Below are 22,390 nucleotides of genomic sequence, written 5' to 3' on the forward strand. Positions count from 1 at the left end.
ATATATAAGTTCTGTTATGAACCCAAACGGGTTATTTCTTGGTGTTGGTTCCTGGTTAGTAGCTCCGTCATTCTCAGCGATACTGTTGGACCCAAAGAGGGTTAAAAACAGTTTGCCCTTCTTTGGTCAGCTGAACTGCCCCATTCACCCAAAAAACTAGTTCAGCCTGTTTGGCTGTTTTAATAATATCTATCTTTTCACCCGTAGTTATAACAGCAGAGCTCTGGGAGGGAGTTTACATGGACTGCTGTCAGATACATTACTGAGCTTTTGGTCAAAGGCTTTACCGGCTTTCTCTCATCTGGCGCCGGTGGAAGGATATGAAGTGTCTGCTCTAACCAAACATCGGCTTTGAGGGAGTGATGGGAAACTCTTTTCCTTCATCTGACTCCAGTTTTTTAGTCACTCACCAAAGTCAATTGGTCATTTGAGTCACTGAGTCAGTGCACACACAAGCTCCTCCCAGTCCCCACTGACTGAGATGAAGCTTTGAAATTGTCCCTTTTTTCCTTTCATTAAATGTAAACATTCTGTATGTAATAATTGTTCTTATCTCAAATAGTTATTTTAATGTATAAAGCACTTTGTGCAACATTGTTCTTTGTTTGCAAAATGCTGTATAAATAAAGTGTAATTGATTGATATAGTGATATAACACAGTCCAATAATGTTCTAGCGGAGTCGTGCAGCAGACTCTCAGCTCAGTGTGTGAATGTGCTGCTGCTGAACTGGGACTCATGAGTTCCACTCTGAACCAATGAGTCATGAATCATGAGTCTGACTGTGAACCAGTCTACAGTATGTGCTGTGGGTGAGTGACAGCTCATAGCGGGGAGGGAAAGGGAGTGAAACAGCAAACCAGAGCTGCTGCTTTTCCTCCTTCTTTCTATATGAACATGAGCACCATGATGCACACTGCTGTGTTCTCATATCAAGCTCATGTTCACCTTCTTTCTTTCACAGGGAGAACATGAAAGAAGCTGAAGCTGAACTCAGCCTTCCAACTTTAGTGCTCCGTGTCACAGACTGATCCATTTTCTGACGTTATAGTCCACACCAGGCTGCAGCCTCTCTGTGTGACACTTTGTTCATCATTATTTTCACACTTTAGTTCCTGCTTCTTTTCATTTAGGCTCCATGTAGGCTGTTCATGATGACTTTGTTTGTGTGTGGCTGTTTCCTTCTGAATGTGGGATCTCTGTCTGAATGAAAGTTTCACAATCACTGCCTCAGACTGCATTCAGAAGGAATTGTTGAAGTCATAGAAGCTGAAGAGTTGATGATCAGAGGCTGACAGCTAAAGGAAGCTAGAATGCACACTGCTCTCTGACAGAGTCGGCCTCCCTCCACATTTAGGAGGCTTTTTCACTTCTTACAACAGCTGACAAAGGGCTTTGAAGGGATTTGAACCCCGGACCTGTCACACCCTGAGCCAGAATCATCCTGATTGTTCCTGGAATGGTTTGGTTAGTCAGAGTGTGTCTGTGTGTGTTCTTGTCTCTGTGAGTGGTTGGAAATGAAAATGGAGATCGGTAGAAGCAGATGACTCTGAGGATGAATGAATGTTTCACTGACAACATCAACAACTGTTTACTCATTCCACAACGTGACTGTGTGACGTCACTGGAGATCAAAGGCATTTCCTGTCCTTCATCGCTCTCCCACGCAATAACAACGAATACGTAACATTCTTTAGTGTTCGATTCACACGGAAAGGCGCATGCGCACAAAGAAGCATACGCTTCATCTCGTGAACGATGAAGTGAAACATCAACTGTTATTAGAATAATAAGTGGCATTAAATTGAAATAAAAATCAAAACTGTCAATTCACAGTTTGTTCCTCCCACATGCTGAGATGTCTATTTTCCCTTCTACTTATTAAAATTATTCTTTTCCAGCTTTCGCTCATTTTTGGGATCGCGCACCTCGTCCGCTGTGTGTGTGTGTGTGTGTGTGTGCTCTCTCTCTGCTGGTCTGAGCTCTCAGTTCATTTAAATACTTTGTTGGATCTGTCTGTCTGTATCATGTCAGAAACTCTGAAACACTCTGAACTTCTTTAAAACACGCTGGATTTACTGATATGAAAGTGTCCAGCAGTCCATGATGGATTATTATAGAAAGATATCAGCTTTAATGTAAATACATTGTTGTATATAAATACAGAAATTACAACAAAAGTTAAGATGTTGCCGAATAAATTATGCAAGTTGTGTGATGACTTCATGTGTCCATATTGAGGAGTGACACTTTTGTGAGAAAAACAGAAAAAAATAAGACTCTCCCTGATCGGGTTAGCTGCCACGTTATAAAATGCAGGAAGTGTTGAAGGCTGCTGATGACTGGAGATTCATGACGTCATGGTAAAAACCATTAAATAAGCATTGGTGGTTCAGTGGTAGAATTCTCGCCTGCCACGCGGGAGGCCCGGGTTCGATTCCCGGCCAATGCAGAGTAACTCTTTACCAACATCCAGATGTTAGAAACACAGTGCTGCTTGGAAAATACCCTGATAGACTCCAACACACTCTGACTTTGTGAAACAACCAGTGGAGCCCCCTGGTGGTCAGTAGAAGTGCAGCCCCTCTGAGCTGGTGGCAGACCAAGGCTTCAGTCTGCACACATCTTCCACATGTGATGGCACACACACTGTGTATTGTGGCAACATCCGTCCCCTCAGAGAGAATCTGCTCTTTAACCCTCCTGTCGTTTTCACCCCCCGCCCCTTACTTTAGTGTTCCTGCTCTGTTTTATACGGTGGCCGGTAAGTGCAAAACTAAATGACAAAGTGCCAAACACTTTTACAAAGCGTCAAACAAATTTACACAAATATAACACATAACATAACAAAAACATAACACAAATTTACACTTTTACATTTTATTAAACAACATTACATAAGAAAAACACTTTTAACACGGACAAAACAAATTCACATGTTAGAAAACAAATTTCCAAAAGAAATCTTCCGGAAGGGGAATGTACCAAATGCCGGAAGTGATCCAGAAGAAGATTGACTGTGAGCTCAAAATGTTTGTATCGGATTGTGTGCCGGGAAAACTTAGCAGGCATAGATTAAATGGTGTTTTGGGCGTTTTGTGGAAACAACTTGAGCCAATTTACGCGGTTGTGTTTTCCGTGCGGACGATCTGTAGAATGTTTAACGTTGATGAACGGACCAGACGGAAGGAGCACGCGCACAGGAGACATCTAATAAACAGCCGGAAAATGCTAAACAAGCTAAGTGTAGCATCGCGCTAACTAGCTGAAGCCGCTGTCAGACATGCAGTGAATTAAAGTGCACCGTTTCATTTTGCAGCCAATCGTTGTCTTCACGGAATAGCAACGCGTTTAGTTAGTTTGCGTTGCTAGTTATTTATTTATTTTTTATGATTTTAGGCTTTCAGTTATGCTAAATTCACAATTGTTGCTGATTGTTTTAGCTGCTGCTAACTTTCTGTTTTGATACGGAACTCCGTTCATTCCAGCAGAACAACCATGAACATCATATAAACAATTCATGGAGGACAGAAAGTCAAAGTCAAAAGAACTGTGGGCCGAAAGGAAACCGGTCCAGGTACGTGTGTGGATATATCTGTAAAATATGGAAGTAAATATGTGTGTGTGTGAAATGAATGATATCTTTTTGTTATTTTAGCAGATAAACATGGATTGATGGCGCCACATGGAGCTGATTTAAAAGCTCAGAGAGGGAAAACACTCCCATTATATACAGATCCGGAGGTAGCAGCACCTGATCTACTGAAGCATGATGTGAAGTTTACACGGTGCAAACATCAGCCTGCGGACTCTTAAAAGGATGATTCCTCTCCAAACGCCATCAGGTTGGAACTTCGTGGACCTGGACAACTGTTTGGCTATCGGACGATGTGGCAGGTACTCAGACAAAAGTCCAATCTTCGAGTGAAGAGAGATGATGTGATGAATGAGAGAGCACGCAGAAGGTTTCTAAGAAGAAGCTGCTACTCAATGGGAGCGAACTGTATGTGGCATGCAGATGGTTCTGATAAACTGGCTCTCTCAGGACGCATGGATGGATTTTTTTCACCTAAAGTGCTGTGGCTCCAATGTGGACCGACAAATAACAAGAAGCCAACAGTGATCGCTGAGAATCTCCTCTCATGAGACTGAGGACTGATTGTGGCATGGAGAATGGCATTATGGCTGCCATTCAGTCTCCCCTACGCCTCCATCATGATGACTGCTGCTCTGCGCCGTCCAGCCACATGTATGGCTCATCCACGAATAAGCAGCGTGTTGAATCCTGGTGGGCCATATTTAGAAGGGGAAGGTAAGTGGCCTTCATGAAGTCATTTTATTATGACTGACCTTTCATTTGATTTTTATCTTTATGTTCTATCTCAGATTAACTCCTCTAAACATATATAATAACTGAAGCTGGGACTTGAACGCGTTCATTTCAATTCATTCATTACAAAGCCTTTAATTAATTAGATTTTAAAGGAGTCCCACTTTTACTAATAATATATATTTTCTTCTGATTCTATCCATTTCTGTAGGTCTCAGTTCTGGATGGAGTTGTTTGCTGGATACTTAAACGGGAGCCATGAGCATCAGTGCCTTCTGAGATGTTGCTATGGTGATGTTGGATGAGTGTGTGAGACTGTGGAACAGTCACAGGATTCACACTTCCAGAACAGCGTCATGTCCAATGAACTGTACTGCTGACCACACAGGTAATATTGGTGATGGATGGATATTTCCATGTTTGTTTTATTTATTTATTGCTTAAATGTAAATAAATGCTATTTATTGTATCGAACACAGATTTGGCTCCACAGACTGGATTTGAGATTGAACCAGCTGATTTGGATGCTGTTCCAGAGGCGAGCCTGTCAATAGCTCCATGTGGGGACTCAAACATGCAGGAGGACTTTGACTTTGTTATGGAGCACAAACAACTACAGAAGCCAGAGAACTGGGAGTCTGCAACAGAACTGTACATGAAGCTGAAAGAAACTGCTCAGCTGTGAGTCAGTGAGAAAGGGGAATTTTCCCTTCCTGCATTATCAAGTGCTTGTTCATTGGGGTTTCTGTCCTATTTCTATTTATTTATTTTTTAAATTAATTAATTTTAATATACATGTCAAGAGCCATGAGATGACTGTGCTGTAATTTGGTATTAGACAAGTAACACAGAATTGAATCAAATATTGCCATGACTGAAAAACATGCAATGTTTCTGTTTTAAAATAGTTTGGAAAAAACTCATCACCAATCTATCACAGATGCAATCAGAAGGAAATATTTGTAATTTTTTTATTGTTTGTCAACATAACATTTGCATTCCCATTGTTTCATTTCTTCAGATGAACAGGTACCAGAATCATTTGGAAACATCACAAGGAAAAGTGAACGACAAGCTTTGAAATCTGATTTGGAGTGGTGGAACACTGCAGTCTGTCTGAACACCAAGTGTCACAGCTTCATTTGTTCTGAGTTTGAAATCAATTGATAAAAACTATAGCAAAGTAATGAGTCCTATATTTTTGTAAGTATGGAATACAAAACTTTTTGAAATTTGTTTTGTCTAAAACTTAACAGTGAAAATCTTAACTGTGTGGAGAGGAAAAAAAAAAGAAAAAGAAAAAAAAACACCTTTTCGCAGTCTGGTCTGGAGGGGTGATCTAGTTACCAATTACAAGTTACAGTTACAAGTCACAGTGTGTGAATCTAGGCGTGCTAATTTCAATGTGTTTGAACATGTATTGGGAACTGGGAATGGAGAGTCATCCAGGAACTCTATTCTTGGCGATGGTTCCAATCCGGACGGGGGAGGTGAAGTCAGCCCAGCTGCAAACATCAAAACATCCTCCAGAGACACAGCAGCCTGACCTTCTGCAAAGAAAAACCTTCAGTTACATCTTGGCAATGTAATCTCAACAAATTATTAAAAAAAAAAAAAAAGTGATTTCCAAACCTTCACAATAAAAGAAACAGTCCGCCCGTTCCTGATGGACTGAGGTCAGGTTTGAAGAGTCTCAAGTTCCAGACCAGTGAGTGGCTTTTCAGAGTGGCACAGGACAGGGGCCAGCAAAGTAGGCTGTTGCTGCAGTGCAGTCAGAAACTGAAGAGCTGAAAGACCATCTTTGAATCTAAAAAGTGACCACAAACATTGTTTCACATTTAAATGACCTAAAGAAACTTCAATGTTTTCTAAAATGACTATCCACCCAAACATATAGAAATGAGTAAAAATGGTTGTGTGTTGAACATTACTGATTTAAAGAAGAACTCTGTGTCTTGCTTTGCACTTGGCAGGGTAATTGTTACTCTACAGACTGCAAGAATTACGCACACAAACACAAGACTGGAATGACATGAGCACCTTTTGATTGGCATAAGACAGAGGAAGGGGAGACAGACATCACACAGCAATTATACTAAACTAAGGCACACATTCTGACACACTGACTCAGAGCTAAAAAATATACATTCTTAATAAACCACAGAGGGGGATGATGAGGCATTTCAAACTAAAATATCTTAAATACAAAAAAATAAAAATCACACCTTCATTACAAATATGATCTTACCTGTCAATTACAGATGAGTTGCAGTCAATAATGTACCATCAGAGGGAGTCTGACACGATTTCTTTCTTTTCTTCAACAGGAGCAACACGTCTCAGACAGCCTGCTGTCTGTAACATTGTGCCGAGTCTCATGATGATGTCGTCTCATCATTTAAAAAAAATCTTACAAACCGAAATATCTTTCCCATGTAATCAATAAAGTAAAATTAAAATTAAGTGAGTCACTGTTGTTTTTTTACTTACCCGTAGCAAGTACTCCTGACTGGATTTGTTTCAGGTGGATCCAGATCCTCAGTGTCAGATATTACTATATGAAAAACAAATGAAAATGTCTGAAACAACACACTGAAAGCAAAGAACATCAGGCTGCCATAATCTGCCTTAATACCTGTCCAGGCTGAGCTGTGGATGAATCTCTGAAACATGATAAAATTTATAAACTGATGAACTTTATGATACAGAGTATAACAGAGCTTTGAGTAACATTTAGAGGTAGAGAGGAACCATAAGATTTATTAATAAGAGATTATTTTGTTATAAATGATATCACACGTATGATATTTTCGACCACATGTTCATCACAATCACATCAGCAACTTAAAGACAAATTACTGCTTTTGTAAAAACTAATACCTACCCTTTATCTTCAGGTTTGTGTTTGGGAGAACTGTGTTTTTTTTGGTTCAAAAACCTGAGAAGAAAAGCACACAATTGTCAGCAACTTTAAACAGCTTCCATTATTGTTCCCTCACCACATACAGTATATATCAATGGTGAAAGGTTATCAGGGTGTCTGATTGGAATAGTAAATGCCAAATAATCAAGACTTGGTTCTTCGACTTAACGCTTGAAACCAAATGCATATCCTATCAATAAATAAATTAATTAAAAAAAAACAAAACGTAATCAAAGTACAAAAGGTAAAAATGAACGTACCACAGTGTCAGCTGCATTGAATTCAGCTGTGCTCCTCGATGTGATGACAATTTCAGAATCAGAGTCTGATGTATCAACCTCTGTAGTAAAAACAAACAACACATTATTAATTATGCTACATCAGAATGAATAAATATATAAAAAATATTGAATGAAGAGATCCACAAACCTCCTCTAAAGTGTGTTTCTAGGCAAATGAAAAAAGTGCCTTTCCTATTTCCTTTTTATATTCTGCCAGTTTGAATGGGCTTTCTGACCCAGGCACATGGAGCACCTCTGAACAGTCTGGATACAAAAGAAGGTCTGCTCCTTCATCCATCTTCTTGTTAAATGTTCTCATTTCTTGGACAGCTTGCTTCAGTAGATCAGGTGCTGCTACCTCCGGATCTGTATATAATGGGAGTGTTTTCCCTCTCTGAGCTTTTAAATCAGCTCCATGTGGCGCCATCAATCCATGTTTATCTGCTAAAATAACAAAAAGATATCATTCATTTCACACACACACATATTTACTTCCATATTTTACAGATATATCCACACACGTACCTGGACCTGTTTCCTTTCGGCCCACAGTTCTTTTGACTTTGACTTTCTGTCCTCCATGAATTGTTTATATGATGTTCATGGTTGTTCTGCTGGAATGAACGGAGTTCCGTATCAAAACAGAAAGTTAGCAGCAGCTAAAACAATCAGCAACAATTGTGCATTTAGCATAAATATACGCCTAAAATAAAATAAATAAATAAAAACTAGCGACGCATACTAACTAAACGCGTTGCTATTCCGTGAAGACAACGATTGGCTGCTAAATGAAACGGTGCACTTTAATTCACTGCATGTCTGACAGCGGCTTCAGCTAGTTAGCGCGATGCTACACTTAGCTTGTTTAGCATTTTCCGGCTGTTTATTAGATGTCTCCTGTGCGCGTGCTCCTTCCGTCTGGTCCGTTCATCAACGTTAAACATTCTACAGATCGTCCGCACGGAAAACACAACCGCGTAAATTGGCTCAAGTTGTTTCCACAAAACAGCCAAAACATCATTTACTCCATGCTGCCATAAACTTTCACTCCGCAAAGTTTTCCCGCCACACAAACCGATACAAACTTTTTGAGCTCACAGTCAATCTTCTTCTGGATCACTTCCGGCATTTGGTACATTCCCCTTCCGGAGGATTTTGTCGTTTGGAAATTTGTTTCGGGATTTGTAAAAGTGTTCTGCCACTTTTAAATTTGTCTTTTAAAATATACATTTATTTTGTCTGTGGTAAGAGTGTTTTTATTGTGTAATTTTGTTTAATAAAAGATAAAAATGTTTCCCAACATGTACATTTGTTTTGCACTTAGTAATTTTGTTTTGCACTTACCAGCCACCGTAGGTAATTTTTAGTTTTAACTCAGATCTGCTGTTCTGTCTTTACATGAGACAGGCACGAAGTTGGACTTTCTAAAGCCAAGAGAATCCGGTTGGTTTTCAAAATAAAACTGCTGTCTGCGAGCAGGACGCCGCTGAGCAGAGAGAGTTAACTTCTGTCACTGAGCTATTAAAGAAAAATGCACGTGCTCTCCCCGTCGGGGAATCGAACCCCGGTCTTCCGCGTGACAGGCGGAGATACTGTCCACTATACTAACGAGGAGCTGGAAAGCGAAAAATCATGTGATATAACGTCACTTCCTTCGTGGAAAAACAACTGGAGAATAAGTTCTTTCCTCCCAGTTTCTATCCAGAATCATCATCAGCACAGCTTCTGTCAGGAACATCTGTTTGTTGCTGACAACATCTGGATTACAGATGACACATCAGACTGATATTATCTGTGTCATGGTGTTCAGAGATTTCAGCAGCTCACATCCAACACAGAGACTCTGAGCAGGCCCACCTGGTCTTAGACCCAGACCCAGACCCAGACCTAAATCCAAACCCAGGAGACAGAGGTTGAGTGAGTCAGTGAGGAAGAAGCTGCTCGTTCTCCTTCAACAGTTTGATCTGAGGAAAAGTCACTTCCTCTTTTCAGGAATCAACTTCTACCATCTGTCCACTAGATGGAGATAACTGAGCATCAACTGAGAACTGAGTTCTTCATCATCTGGAAACAGACAGCATTGTTTTCTTCAGCTGGAGCTCTTTGTTCAAATCTACATTGAGGTTCAGAGCCAAATGTTTTTCCTTTCCTGGATTTACTTCATCATTTCAGTGACTCTGTGGATTCAGCTGACAAATGCAAAATACAACCAACATTTAAACGATGACGTGTTGAAACAAAACTTTATTGATTCAGTCTGGTCAGCAGAATATAACCTGATGAAATCAGCAACATTAAACTGATGTTTCTACATGAATGCATCACTGATTCTAAAACCATAAACTGAACATGAATCCAGCACTCAGCGTTACAGCAGCACACCTCTGTTACTGTGGAGCTGTGTCTCTTTTCTACTTTATTATAGATGACAGAAAAAAACTCCAGATAAGAAGCAGCTGTACATGCAGTAACTAGTTCTCCTGCTCAGGTATCGTCTCTCAGGGCATCATGTGTTGTCTTTGTGTGTTTTTGTGTCCGATGCTTCACAGCTCACAGGCCAAAGTACGTGCTGGCCTTCATGGCTCACCTGTACAGATCAGAGAGCTCAGCTTGCTGCAGAGCTGTTATAACGCTCCAAAGCAGGAGGTGGAAATGACTTTTCCTGTTTCAGTGACAGAGCAAACAGTCACTGTGGGAGCAGCCTGGTCCAAAAGTGTTGGATTCAGGCTCTGAATGAATCCTGGAGTGTTCTGGGTGGAAAGTGCCATCTCAGGCTCCCTTTAAAAGCCAGACAGGCTTGAAGAGCAGCTGATTGCTGTGATGATGAACTCTGAGTTCCTGATGATTCTCTTGGAGGAACTGAACGGTTCCTGTGGTCCATGTTTGTCTCATTCAGACTGCAGCCTGAAGTCCCGGGGACATCATGCTACTGAACAGATCAATGGAACTGAAATAAACTGACAGTCCAACAGGAGGCAGGAAGAAGAAAATAAAGGCCACAGACAACAATTCATCTGAAGATATTCAGTATTAATGCTGAGAGAAGTTCAGATCTCATCGTCAGTCCAGCCATCACGTTTTCTTCCCTTTTTACCAACAGTGAAGTATAACAGTTTCTAGTTTCAAGCCTCCTTCAATACAACTTCCTCAGAGACACTGAAGAACGAGACCCGACGAAGAACCCAGGATAGAGAGGTTCAGTGAACGTGGTGTTGAAGGTGTGGAGGTGGATCAGTGAGTCAGAGGAGACTCTGTAGAAGGACAGAGAGCCAGCAGGACAGTCCACATACACTGCTACTCTGTTAGAGACAGAGGAGGAGGAGAGGGATGTTTTTCTGTTGTTGTGACAGACAGAGTAACCACCCTTAGAGCACATCAGAGTCCAGGAATGATTGTTATATTCGAACAAACAGTCATCACTGCATCCTTTCCTTCTGATTCCTCTGTAGCTCACTGAGATATAAACCACTCCACTCCACTTGACCTCCCAGTAACAGCGACCAGTCAGACCATTTCTACACAGCAGCTGAGGACAGTTATCAAATCTGTCTGGATGATCAGGATATGACTGATACTCTGCTACATGTGTCACCTTCATTTTGTTGTCAGACAGTTTGAGGTTTCTGTGGATTGTGTTTGTGTCCAGTTCCAGTTCACAGACATCTGATGGAGAGAACAAGAAACAACAGCTGCAGTTTATCATCTGTTCATTTATCAACAACTTTACTGAAAGTGAATCATTCAAACTTACATTTCATCGCCTGTGAATAATGTTTGACTACATTTAAATGAAAAGCCAACAATCCAGTTAGAACATCAACAGTTACTGAACATGAGAGTCAGCAATGTTCTGCTTTTTTCTGTTGTGGAGTCAAAGATGACGGCTGATGGAGATCCACATCAATAAAACACATGAAGTGTTGATCCTGAATGAAACTCATCTTTGTACTTCAGTCAGAAATGTAAAAATCTAGTGTAACATGAGCAGCTGAGTTTTCATGAATCAAAGTGAAAACACACTCACACTTCCTCGGACCAGGTCTCAGTGTCTGTGGTCCACCATGGTCCACCCTGGAGGAAGAAACAGAGTCAGGATCAACTTGATCCACCATCAAACATGAAGCAGAGTTCCTCAGAGCTGTCCAGACCTGAGAGTGTCCAGTCTCCAGTCTGGATCCTCCAGTCCAGCAGACAGAAGCTTCACTCCTGAGTCTCCTGGATGATTGTAGCTCAGGTCCAGTTCTCTCAGATGGGAGGGGTTGGAGCTGAGAGCTGAGGCCAGAGAAGAACAGCCTTCCTCTGAGACCAGACATCCTGACAGACTGAACACACACACACACACACACACACCCTGTGACTCTGACTTTGGTCTGTGATTATTCACCAAAAATCAGGTCAGCATTAAGTCTTCCTGGAGTTCCCCCACCACCTGACCTTATAAATACTATAGAATCAGGTCTACAGACAGTAACACAAACACAGTATAGTGATGCATTGATTCTGCTCTCTGTTCAACCAGGTTCATTCATCCACAGAGCATCATATCAGCAGTCCACTCAACCTCTGGTGTCTTTGAGCCCCTTAAATATTTTCCTGAATGAGAACTTCATCATCACAACTGTGACAGATGGCAAAAGCAGCAGAAAGGTTGTGTCCACCTCCCTAAAAGTAAATGATCCTCAGTGAACATAGAAAACACCACTGGAGGATTCACCAGGAGGACACCAGCATGACCCAGCATGCACCTGTTGGCTGAGCAACATGTTTCTGATTGATTTCACTGTGTGTTCTCCAGGTGTTGAATCAAATCAGTGATTCTGAGCATTCAGCTCCATACTGATTATTATTATTTTATACTGATGACAATCTCTCAAATCTACAAACCTCTTCAGTTAATTTTACTCTATTTAAATAAAATAAATAATAAACTAAATCAAAAGTCTTGGCACAAACATGAATTCTGACCTGAGAGCTTCCAGCTCACAGTGTGGACTCTTCAGTCCAGCAGACAGCAGCTTCACTCCTGAATCCTGCAGCTTGTTGTTACTCAGGTCCAGATCTCTCAGACTAGAGGACTGGGAGCTGAGGACTGAGGACAGAGCTTCACAGCTTCTGTCTGAGAGGTTACAGCCACTCAGTCTGAAGAGGAATCAGCAAAACAAGAGAAAGCAATTACAAATATGTTTTCATTTGAGCAAGAAAAATATTCGGTTGATCTACAAGATTTAATTTGCACATACAGAGCTTTGTTGGAGGCTTTGACCACTGGCAGCAGCCTCAGAAGAGCCTCCTCTGAAGCAGAGTATTTCTTCAGGTCAAACACGTCCAGATCTTTTTCTGATGACAGTAAGATGAAGACCAGAGCTGACCATTGAGCAGGAGACAGTTTATCTGTGGAGAGACGTCCTGATCTCAGGGACTGTTGGATCTCCTCCACCAGAGAACCATCATTCAGTTCATTCAGACAGTGAAACAGGTTCATACTTTTCTCTGGAGACAGATTCTCACTGATCTTCTTCTTGATGTACTGGACTGTTTTCTGATTGGTCTTTGAGCTACTTCCTGTCTGTGTCACCAGGCCTCGTAGGAGAGTTTGGTTGGTCTGCAGTGAAAGACCCAGAAGGAACCGGAGGAACAAGTCCAGGTGTCCATGTGGACTCTGTAAGGCCTTATCCACAGAACTCTGGTAGAGACGTGTTGGTTTAGATCCAGTCCTTATTACTTTAGACCTCCAAGTTGTTGCTTTTTCTTCTGACATCAGATTGACTCCAGAGTTGATGAAGGTCAGATGGACATGAAGAGCAGCCAGAAACTCCTGAACACTCAGATGGACGAAGCAGAAGACCTTGTCCTGGTACAGCCCTGTCTCCTCTTTGAAGATCTGTGTGAACACTCCTGAGTAAACTGATGCTGCTCTGATATCGATGCCACACTCTGTCAGGTCTGATTCATAGAAGATCAGGTTTCCTTTCTGCAGCTGCTCAAAAGCCACTTTTCCCAGAGACTCAATCATCTTCCTGGTCTCTGGACTCCAGTGAGGATCTGACTCAGATCCTCCATTGTACTTGACCTTCTTCACTTTGGACTGAACCACCAGGAAGTGGATGTACATCTCAGTCAGGGTCTTGGGCAGCTCTCCTCCCTCTCTGGTCTTCAACACCTCCTCCAGAACTGTAGCAGTGATCCAGCAGAAGACTGGGATGTGGCACATGATGTGGAGGCTTCGTGAGGTCTTGATGTGGGAGATGATCCTGCTGGCCTGCTCCTCATGTCTGAACCTCTTCCTGAAGTACTCCTCCTTCTGGGGTTCACTGAACCCTCTGACCTCTGTCACCATGTCAACACACTGAGGAGGGATCTGATTGGCTGCTGCAGGTCGTGTGGTTATCCAGAGGTGAGCAGAGGGAAGCAGTTTCCCCCTGATGAGGTTTGTCAGCAGCACGTCCACTGAGGTGGACTCTGTAGGATCAGTCAGGACCTCAGTGTTGTGGAAGTCCAGAGGAAGTCGACACTCATCCAGACCGTCAAAGATGAACACAACCTGGAACTGATCAAAGCTGCACATTCCTGCTTCTTTGGTTTCAGGGAAGAAGAGATGAACAAGTTCCACCAAGCTGAGCTTCTTCTCTTTCAGCACATTCAGCTCTCTGAAGGTGAAGGGGAATGTGAACTCTATGTCCTGGTTGGCTTTGTCTTCAGCCCAGTCCAGAGTGAACTTGTGTGTTAAGACGGTTTTCCCAATGCCAGCCACTCCCTTTGTCATCACTGTTCTGATTGCTTGGTCTCTTCCAGGTGGGGGTTTAAAGATGTCTTCTTGTCTGATGCTTGTTTCTGCTCTGTCCTGTTTCCTGGATGCTGTTTCAATCTGTCTGAGCTCATGTTCCTCATTGACCTCTCCAGTCCCTCCCTCTGTGATGTAGAGCTCTGTGTAGATCTGATTCAGAAGGGTTGGGTTTCCTGCTTTAGAGATCCCCTCAAACACACACTGGAACTTCTTCTTCAGGCCAGATTTGAATTTATGTCGACAAAATGGCGCATTAAATTCTGAATGGGCAAAATGAAAATAACATTAAAGAGTAAATTACAAGGTTGATGTTTACTTTTCTTCAGGAGTAAGAATATGATTATTTCTCTCCGTCTCCTCAGACTTTAGTTAATGTCTAATTGATCCATCATGTTAAAGCCTCTTACTGCTCTGCAGACAGTCAGCCAGCTCCTCCTGCTTCATCCTCCTCAGGAAGTTCACTGTGATCTTCAGAAATGCCTCTCTGCTCCTCCTCTGCTCTTCATCCACCTCATCATCCTCATTCTTCATGAATTGTGGATAATCTGGACTCAGACTCCTTTTGATTTTCTTCAGCTCGTTCTTCACAAAACAGACGATGTTCTCCTCCAGCAGCTGGAACACAATAACATCCTGTGTAAAGTTCACTCTCAGTATAAACTGATGGATCAAAGCATCAGATCATCAGTCAGCAGAGTTCAACTTTAGCTGCTGCTGTATCATCTGCTGCCACGTCTCTTTCCAGAGCTACACAGAAAGATTCAGACCTGCTGACTTCACTAAACTAACTTCACTGGTGTAACTTACTAAGTTTGACTTTAGATTCTGACAACACAGAGATCCTGATCATCACATGAAGACCAAACTGATACAGCCCTTCAACACATCAACTTAGGAAGTGAAAATTCAGGGTATTAACTGTGACTGTGGCTGAAGATGGATCAGACCACCTGAACTAGTTCACTGATGAATTATTCCATCTTTAAACCCTGTAGAGACAGAGTCCATGGAGGTCCAGGACTGAATCTGATTAACTTTGGTCTTTGTTATTAAGTCACAGCTGAAATGATCTGGAAAACAACTAAATAAACTTTTCTTTAAGATTCACTGTAGATGAAGAAGAAGGAGCAGAAATGTTTTGTAAAAGTCTCCAACAGACCATATTCATACAGAACATATCTGTTGAGGCTGATGGATTATTGCTCTGTGGTGAACTACAACTCCCAGTCCTCTCCCACTCTCTCCCACCCCAAACCTGTTCAATCCCAATTCAACTCCTGTCTGTCACAGAGTAAAGCTCTACTGGTCTAAAGAGTGCAGCTTCAAACTCAAGTCTTTGTTGGTGTCTGTTGTAGTCACTGGATGAACATTTACACACCATAAATATGGAGTCCAGGTCTGTGTGATGATGTTTGTCAGACTGAACTCTGAGGAGAAAAGACACAAACACACAGTTTGTTCCAGGAGTTTTCTATGAACACCAGAGAAACTGATAGAGAAGCTTTGATACCTTTAATGAGTCCAACAACAACAAATGATCAGCTTTTACCTTTTTTCTTTGATAAAGTCATCCATAGACTGATCACTCTTCATGGACACACAGCTGGATACAGCAGACTGTTGTCCATCCTTAAACATAATAGGTCGTTGCATAGACCGATCACTCTTCATGGACACACAGCTCAGTTCAGGAGAATCTGGCCTTGACTTCTGGTGGCTAGCAGAAACAGAGCTGACAGTAAAATAATCAACAACCAAGAAACTAAGCAGAAACTGATTAGATTAAATTAAAATACTAAAATTTTCATTTGTATAGCCACAAATGATCCAGAATAATGTGTTGTGTGATTTCTTTTTCAGTTTAATTAAATTTACATATCACTTTGACAGTTTGAATGTCTTTTGACTACCATGAACAATTTTGTTAATTTAACTGAAAAGTGCAATAATAATAATAATAATAATAATAACTCCACATCTCCTCATCTCACCTCTGCGCTTTGGTCTGACTCTCATGTTCCCCACACAGAGTGGTTTTAGAGGGAGGGGCTCCCTCCTCTCTGTCCTCACACTGATTCATAGCTGAGCCTCTACCTGCTGGAAAAGTTACACAATCACCAACAAAACAATGTCACTCTGAGCTCAACTGACAGATGGAGCAACCATTTATGTACATCGGTTTAGTATCATGAGTCTGAGGACAATATCATGTGATAAAGAACAAAATGAGGAAATGAATACCACAAATAAATGTCCAGGGGCTCCGGTCACTTAACTATTTGTTCTTGCTACATCAACATTAAACTGACATCACTTCCCTCTTTACTGTCTTCAGTTCAGAAAACTGCACTTCCCTGTTTTTGTGGTTTTACTGTTAAAAAAAATCTGCAGGACTGAGACAATGTTTTCAGGAGACACAGACTTGATTATTAAATGTATAAAATCGGTGTCTTCATGGATGAAGGTGATAAACAATAAAAATTATTTCCCTGAAAAATGATCTGAAACCATGTGTGAACATTTCACATTAAATCAATCACAGTGTGGATAAATACCATCAAACTGCTTTTGCTGAACAAAACTGGTCAAATTAAAGTGCTGCCTTTATTTCTCATTCTTTCTGTTTGTATTGGAGGAAAAATGAACCAGGAAACTAAGTCAACCAAAGCTCAGGGTCTTCTCAGCTAGTCGACCAGGTCTGAGGAAACTTCCAACAATAAACTTGGTTACAACCAATCTGCTGCAAAAAGTAACATGAAAATCAAAGATAAAAGTGATCTTGTTCAAAACATTTATAGATTCTCACCTGTTGAACTCCCTTCAGGTCCATTTACACACACAGATTTGTGTAATCAGGAAACGTGTCGCTGCTTGTTCTTTCTCATCAGTCTTGTCCCGTGTTTGATGTGAGGAAAAGTCACTTCCTCAACACTGAACCAGTTTTCTTCCTCATAATAGGAATCAGTCATGTGATGAACTTCTACACTCTGTCCAATAGATAGAGAGAACTGGCCATCAAATGAGAACTGAGTTCTTCATCATCTGTAAACAGGGAGTTTGAATCAGAGATCATTGTTTTCTTCCTTTCTAGAGAATCACACTGAAAATCTGATGGAGCTCAGATTCACATTTAACCATTTGTTAAAATCTGCATCAAGATAAATAGGCAAATACCTTTTCTTTGCTATAATACAGACTGAGGAGGAAGCAGAATAACAAGTCCAGGTGTCCATATGGACCATGTGAGGCCTGTCAGCTACACTCCAGACATTTGTTGTTGTTGTTAGTACCTGTGTTTCTGTCTCTGTCCTCTGCTGGGCTTCTGTTGTCTCACTGGATGCTGTCTGTTTATCTTTATCTCTCAGAATCTGACTCACATATACTGGACAGCATTTGAAAAGGGAAAAGGGACACAGACACTCTATGGACATGATCGAGTGTTTAGTTGTAACACTTGTACAATGATGACAACTTTTCACCCAGGTACCAGTGATTATATTGTGCAATAACCACTGTAAAAACAGAAGATAGAGACAGTCTTGGATGAGTATCATCTTTCTGTGCTGCTATGCTGACCGTCTTGGGCTTTACGACTGAGCTTTCTTCCTGCTACAACAAGACTACAGCGCCGAATAATTCAATAACCACTAATAAAATAATTACTGTCCTTCAGTTTACAAATAATGCAACTATTACAGTTCTGCAGTTAAACAAATAATGTACTGATTACTGTTCTACAGTTAAACAAATACATAACACACAACCGAACATGTGCAGTCTACCACAATAACTAATTCCATGTTTTCTGCTGCTTCTATAATTTGTTCACTCTTATGTCTGCAACTGAGCACTGTATTTATTTGTATGACTCGTTTAAACTAGGGATACTAACCATTTGTTGCATTAAGCAGTTTACACAGCATTTGTGTACCTGATAAACTCCTCCTATTCGTTGTTTAACACAGTGATTCTCAACCGGGGGTCCGCGGACCCCAAGTGGTCTGTGGTGTGATTGCAAGGGGTCCGTGAAAATAAAACATCTCTTAAAAAAGATCCTATGACATTTATGTTAAAGTTAATCCATGAGGCTGTTGATACAAAGTTAACAGTATCTGCATCCCTTTCAAGTTATGAGGGCATGAGACTTAATTATAGATTTAATGATATATGATAATTATATGATATTCATTGAGGTTACATACTTTATGTTTTTGTTCTTGAAGAGTGCATAAAAAATCTGTTTTATGACATTCATATTTATGAAAGCTACTTATTACAATATCTGGAAGCTCAAGTTCAGGAGATGCTGCATAAATGTTTTCTTACATATTTCTGGAAATGGCATAATTTGTTACCTTATGCCTAGAAGCTGCATAAGTATGATTTTTTTTTTTTTGTTGTTGTTCTGGAAGTTGCTATAGAAAGCTCATATTTGCCTCAAAGAGTGAATAAATGCCAAAATGCTATTTAAAATGCAGTTTCTCTCTGTTTCTATCAAATTGGGTCCTCAGGGTCGATCTAAAACATGCAGGGGGTCCAGGACCCCAGAAAGGTTGAGAACCACTGGTTTAACATATCAGCTACTGAACATAGTATTTAGCTGCAACGTGTATTTAACTGTTTATAGTGGCTGCTTCCTGTTTACAGAACTCTGAACTTATTATTTATTCACATGATAACGATAAAAGTACAAAGTAAGGGAACTAGCATTACCCGCTACAGCGGGCACGACATGCTGTATTAGCAGCTGAGGCTAGCAGTAGTTAGCTGCCTTATTTACGGACGTTAACTACATTGTAAACACACACCACAACTTAAGACATAAACTTAATATAACTGTATGAGGCGCTTTTGCACTTTGCTCACCTGTAGAACAGAAACAGAGACGGTCTTGGGTGAGTTTCGGCCTTCTGTGCTGCTTCCTGCTACAACAGGACTCCAGCGGCCGTCCGCCTCATTACAAAGCCGAGACTGACACCTTCTGACGCAAATGGGTGCTGATCTACAGTTACCTCAGGTGAAGGTGAGTGTTTTATCAGGGACACAGAGCGTTTTAAACTATATTAATGGGAAAAAATAATGCTGGGGGGGGGGCAAATTAATTGGAAGAACTAATTAGAAATAATTCTGGACATAATCTGAACGAATAAAACGTCCAGGGTGCCGCACTGTTCTTACACACTGGATATTCCTTCACTGTCCCATCATGAGATTTGACTTTGGCTGGAAAATGTCAGGAGTTTTTCAGCAGCACTGATTTACAGGAAAACACGGAGAATGTCATTTATCACTTTCTCCAGTAATGTGTACAGTTTTCACTGTGCTGCTCCTGAATCAGTGATGCTGTTGAATGTGTGTAGTCCCGCCCGGATGATAGTAACACAATCAAATTGTGAACTGGAATTGGTTACTTTTTTTTTTTTTTTTTTTTTTTTTTTAATTGGACAATTTCCTCGCTAATTCACAAATACAAATATAAAATGCACTTTAATTATTTTATTTGCTTCAAAAATGTCAAAAGTATAAGCTTCAATGTGAATCATCTTGCTTTTATATGATTAGAATTTTGCAATGATTTGTTACTTTGTTACTTTGTACCGGCTCTCCCCAACGTGTTACTGCCATGTTAGATCTGAAATAAATTAATTGACGCTTTAAAATCATCGCGGTACTGATGATAATCCCGTTAGCCGGTCTATGACGTTTTCCATTGTATGTTAGCATTAAGCTAATATTGGGTTAAAGTACTTTTAATGCTATTTTAAATATATGAGTGTTCAGTGATTTGTGGTTTTATTCTGTGGATGACAAAGTTACTCTTTCATTTTATTATTCTCCCTTTCGGTCGAAAAAAGCCGAGTCCAGTCGAGGAGAGCCGAATCTTCAGAGAATCCGTGCAGACAGGGGGGTTATTTTGATGGACACACCATGAGGCCAATCACATGAGAGGACAAACTGATGTTTTCACAATAATATTCAGCTGGTAAACTGACATAGATATGAAGTTTTACAGGTGACCAAGAAGAGACGTTTTCTTTGCTCTACAACGTAACTTTGTGAAAATAACATGTCTGTGGTTGTTTTCTGATCCCTCCTTCGTTTCTTCATGTCTTCTGTTTGTGTCTCTCTCTCGGAGTGATGTTGTTACTGAAGCCGACTCTGACCCCTCACTGAGCGGGTCGGTGCGGAGAAACACTCCGTTACCTCCGACAGCTGAGCGGTATCGCTTCTCGGCCTTTTGGCTAAGATCAAGTGTAGTATCTGTTCTTATCAGTTTAATATCTGATACGTCCCCTACCCGGGGACCATATATTAAATAGATTTTTGGAACAGGGAGATGGAATAGGGGCTTGCTCCGTCCACTCCACGCATCGACCTGGTATTGCAGTATCTCCAGGAACGGTGCACTCCCTCTGTGTGTTCAATACAAGTCCTGTTCAGCTCAACATCACCTTAAACACATGATGTTGTCTTCATGTGTGTAACGCTGAGTGTACAGAGTGTTCATGTTCAGTTTATGGTTTTAGAATCAGTGATGCATTCATGTAGAAACATCAGTTTAATGCTGCTGATTTCATCAGGTTATATTCTGCTGACCAGACTGAATCAATAAAGTTTTGTTTCAACACGTCATCGTTGAAATGTTGGTTGTATTTTGTCAGCTGAATTCACAGAGTGACTGAAATGATGAAGTAAATCCAGGAAAGGAAAAACATTTGGCTCTGAATCTCAATGTAGATTTGAACAAAGAGCTCCAGCTGAAGAAAACAATGCTGTCTGTTTCCAGATGATGAAGAACTCAGTTCTCAGTTGATGCTCAGTTATCTCCATCTAGTGGACAGATGGTAGAAGTTGATTCCTGAAAAGAGGAAGTGACTTTTCCTCAGATCAAACTGTTGAAGGAGAACGAGCAGCTTATTCCTCACTGACTCACTCAACCTCTGTCTCCTGGGTTTGGATTTGAGCCTCTTTCTCAGGAGCACACACAGAAAAAATAAGATTTTCTATTCCAACAATATTCGTGATGTCCTCGCGTATGAATGAATGTTTCACAAATGAGGCAGCAGCTACTCTTCCTGGGGTCCAAATGAAAATGCACATCTGCAGTCAAACAGGTTCAGGTAGACGCAGAGTCCTACATTAAAACAAACCACTTTACCATCAACCTCAACTGCATTTTTTGTAAACACTTGTTCTTATTATTAATGTTAAGACCCAGAAAGCAGCATATTTGATTGATAACCTGATCACAGATCAATAATCAGCCATTGGAAGACGCTCTGAAACTTTCTTCTGCAGTCAGAACTCATCCACCTTCAGACTGGACATCTTCTGACTGTAGAACTGGAGCTTTTTATACATCTCACTGCAGCACAATAAAGTCCTCTGTGAGTATTGTGTGTCCCACAGTGTACATGACATCTGAGCAGCAATACTTCCACCTGCTGGAGATTTATTGTTACTACAGCTGTAAAATAAATCCATCAGAACATGAACTCAGTCTGTAGAATCCTGAAGATTAATGACACACTTTGTCCTGCTGTTATGGAATCAAATCCAACTTTACGTTTTCTATATATTAAACTAATGAGCACTGTTGGGGCTCAAACAGAAAAAGACAAAGGCAAGATTTTTCTTTTCTTTTGAAGATTTTTCTTTTTCTTTGTGCTTGCGTATGAAAATGTGTAGTTTCATGGTGGTGGCAGGGGGCACCCAGACTTGAACTGGGGACCTCTTGATCTGCAGTCAAATGCTCTACCACTGAGCTACACCCCCCATAAACACACACAGCCCATCACTGCAGATCAGCAGGTCTGACTGAACTACACCCGTTTCACTGCAATAATGCCACATGTCTCACATTGTCTAACTTCTCAAAGTTGTGACTTTGGATGAAAGATACACTGTTACATGGATCAAAGACAGCAGCTCTTCAGACTCACACATCATTCAAACCTTCAAGGAAGTGACACGCTACGTTTGTCTTTGGAGCTTCATTAACAGAGTGCACTCTATTGTGGAGGTCATGAGAAAATATCTGCCTTAAAGGCAGATATTTAGGATAACTCTAGC

General features: G+C 40.9%; 1 protein-coding gene, 1 long non-coding RNA gene and 4 other non-coding genes across 6 annotated transcripts in view; 2 read left to right on the top strand and 4 right to left on the bottom strand.

Moving 5' to 3' along the window:
- The first annotated feature begins 2,380 nt into the window (after positions 1–2,380).
- On the top strand, positions 2,381–2,451 carry trnag-gcc (transfer RNA glycine (anticodon GCC)). The gene has a single exon. It is a non-coding gene; the product is annotated as a tRNA-Gly (tRNA).
- A 6,624-nt stretch (positions 2,452–9,075) lies between these two features.
- Positions 9,076–9,147, bottom strand: trnad-guc (transfer RNA aspartic acid (anticodon GUC)). The gene has a single exon. It is a non-coding gene; the product is annotated as a tRNA-Asp (tRNA).
- Positions 9,148–10,081: 934 nt separating this feature from the next.
- LOC115051719 (NACHT, LRR and PYD domains-containing protein 3-like) overlaps positions 10,082–22,390 on the bottom strand; it is a 318,526-nt gene continuing 306,217 nt past the window's right edge. Inside the window, exons 7-10 of the mRNA XM_029515310.1 lie at positions 12,499–12,672; positions 11,682–11,855; positions 11,558–11,604; positions 10,082–11,196 (exon numbers count right to left, since the gene is read on the bottom strand). Of these exons, the coding sequence (XP_029371170.1) occupies positions 10,667–11,196; positions 11,558–11,604; positions 11,682–11,855; positions 12,499–12,672 (925 nt within the window). The 3' untranslated portion in view covers positions 10,082–10,666. The remainder of the gene's footprint in view (positions 11,197–11,557; positions 11,605–11,681; positions 11,856–12,498; positions 12,673–22,390) is intronic.
- On the bottom strand, positions 15,693–16,446 carry LOC115051736 (uncharacterized). The gene is made up of 3 exons (XR_003841318.1): positions 16,309–16,446; positions 15,867–16,034; positions 15,693–15,744 (listed from the first exon to the last, which is right to left on the bottom strand). It is a non-coding gene; the product is annotated as an uncharacterized LOC115051736 (long non-coding RNA).
- LOC115058497 (U2 spliceosomal RNA) lies at positions 20,540–20,730 on the top strand. The gene has a single exon (XR_003842096.1). It is a non-coding gene; the product is annotated as a U2 spliceosomal RNA (small nuclear RNA).
- On the bottom strand, positions 22,022–22,093 carry trnac-gca (transfer RNA cysteine (anticodon GCA)). The gene has a single exon. It is a non-coding gene; the product is annotated as a tRNA-Cys (tRNA).

Source organism: Echeneis naucrates, chromosome 2, assembly GCF_900963305.1.
Source record: "Echeneis naucrates chromosome 2, fEcheNa1.1, whole genome shotgun sequence".
In the NCBI taxonomy this organism is placed as follows: domain Eukaryota; kingdom Metazoa; phylum Chordata; class Actinopteri; order Carangiformes; family Echeneidae; genus Echeneis; species Echeneis naucrates.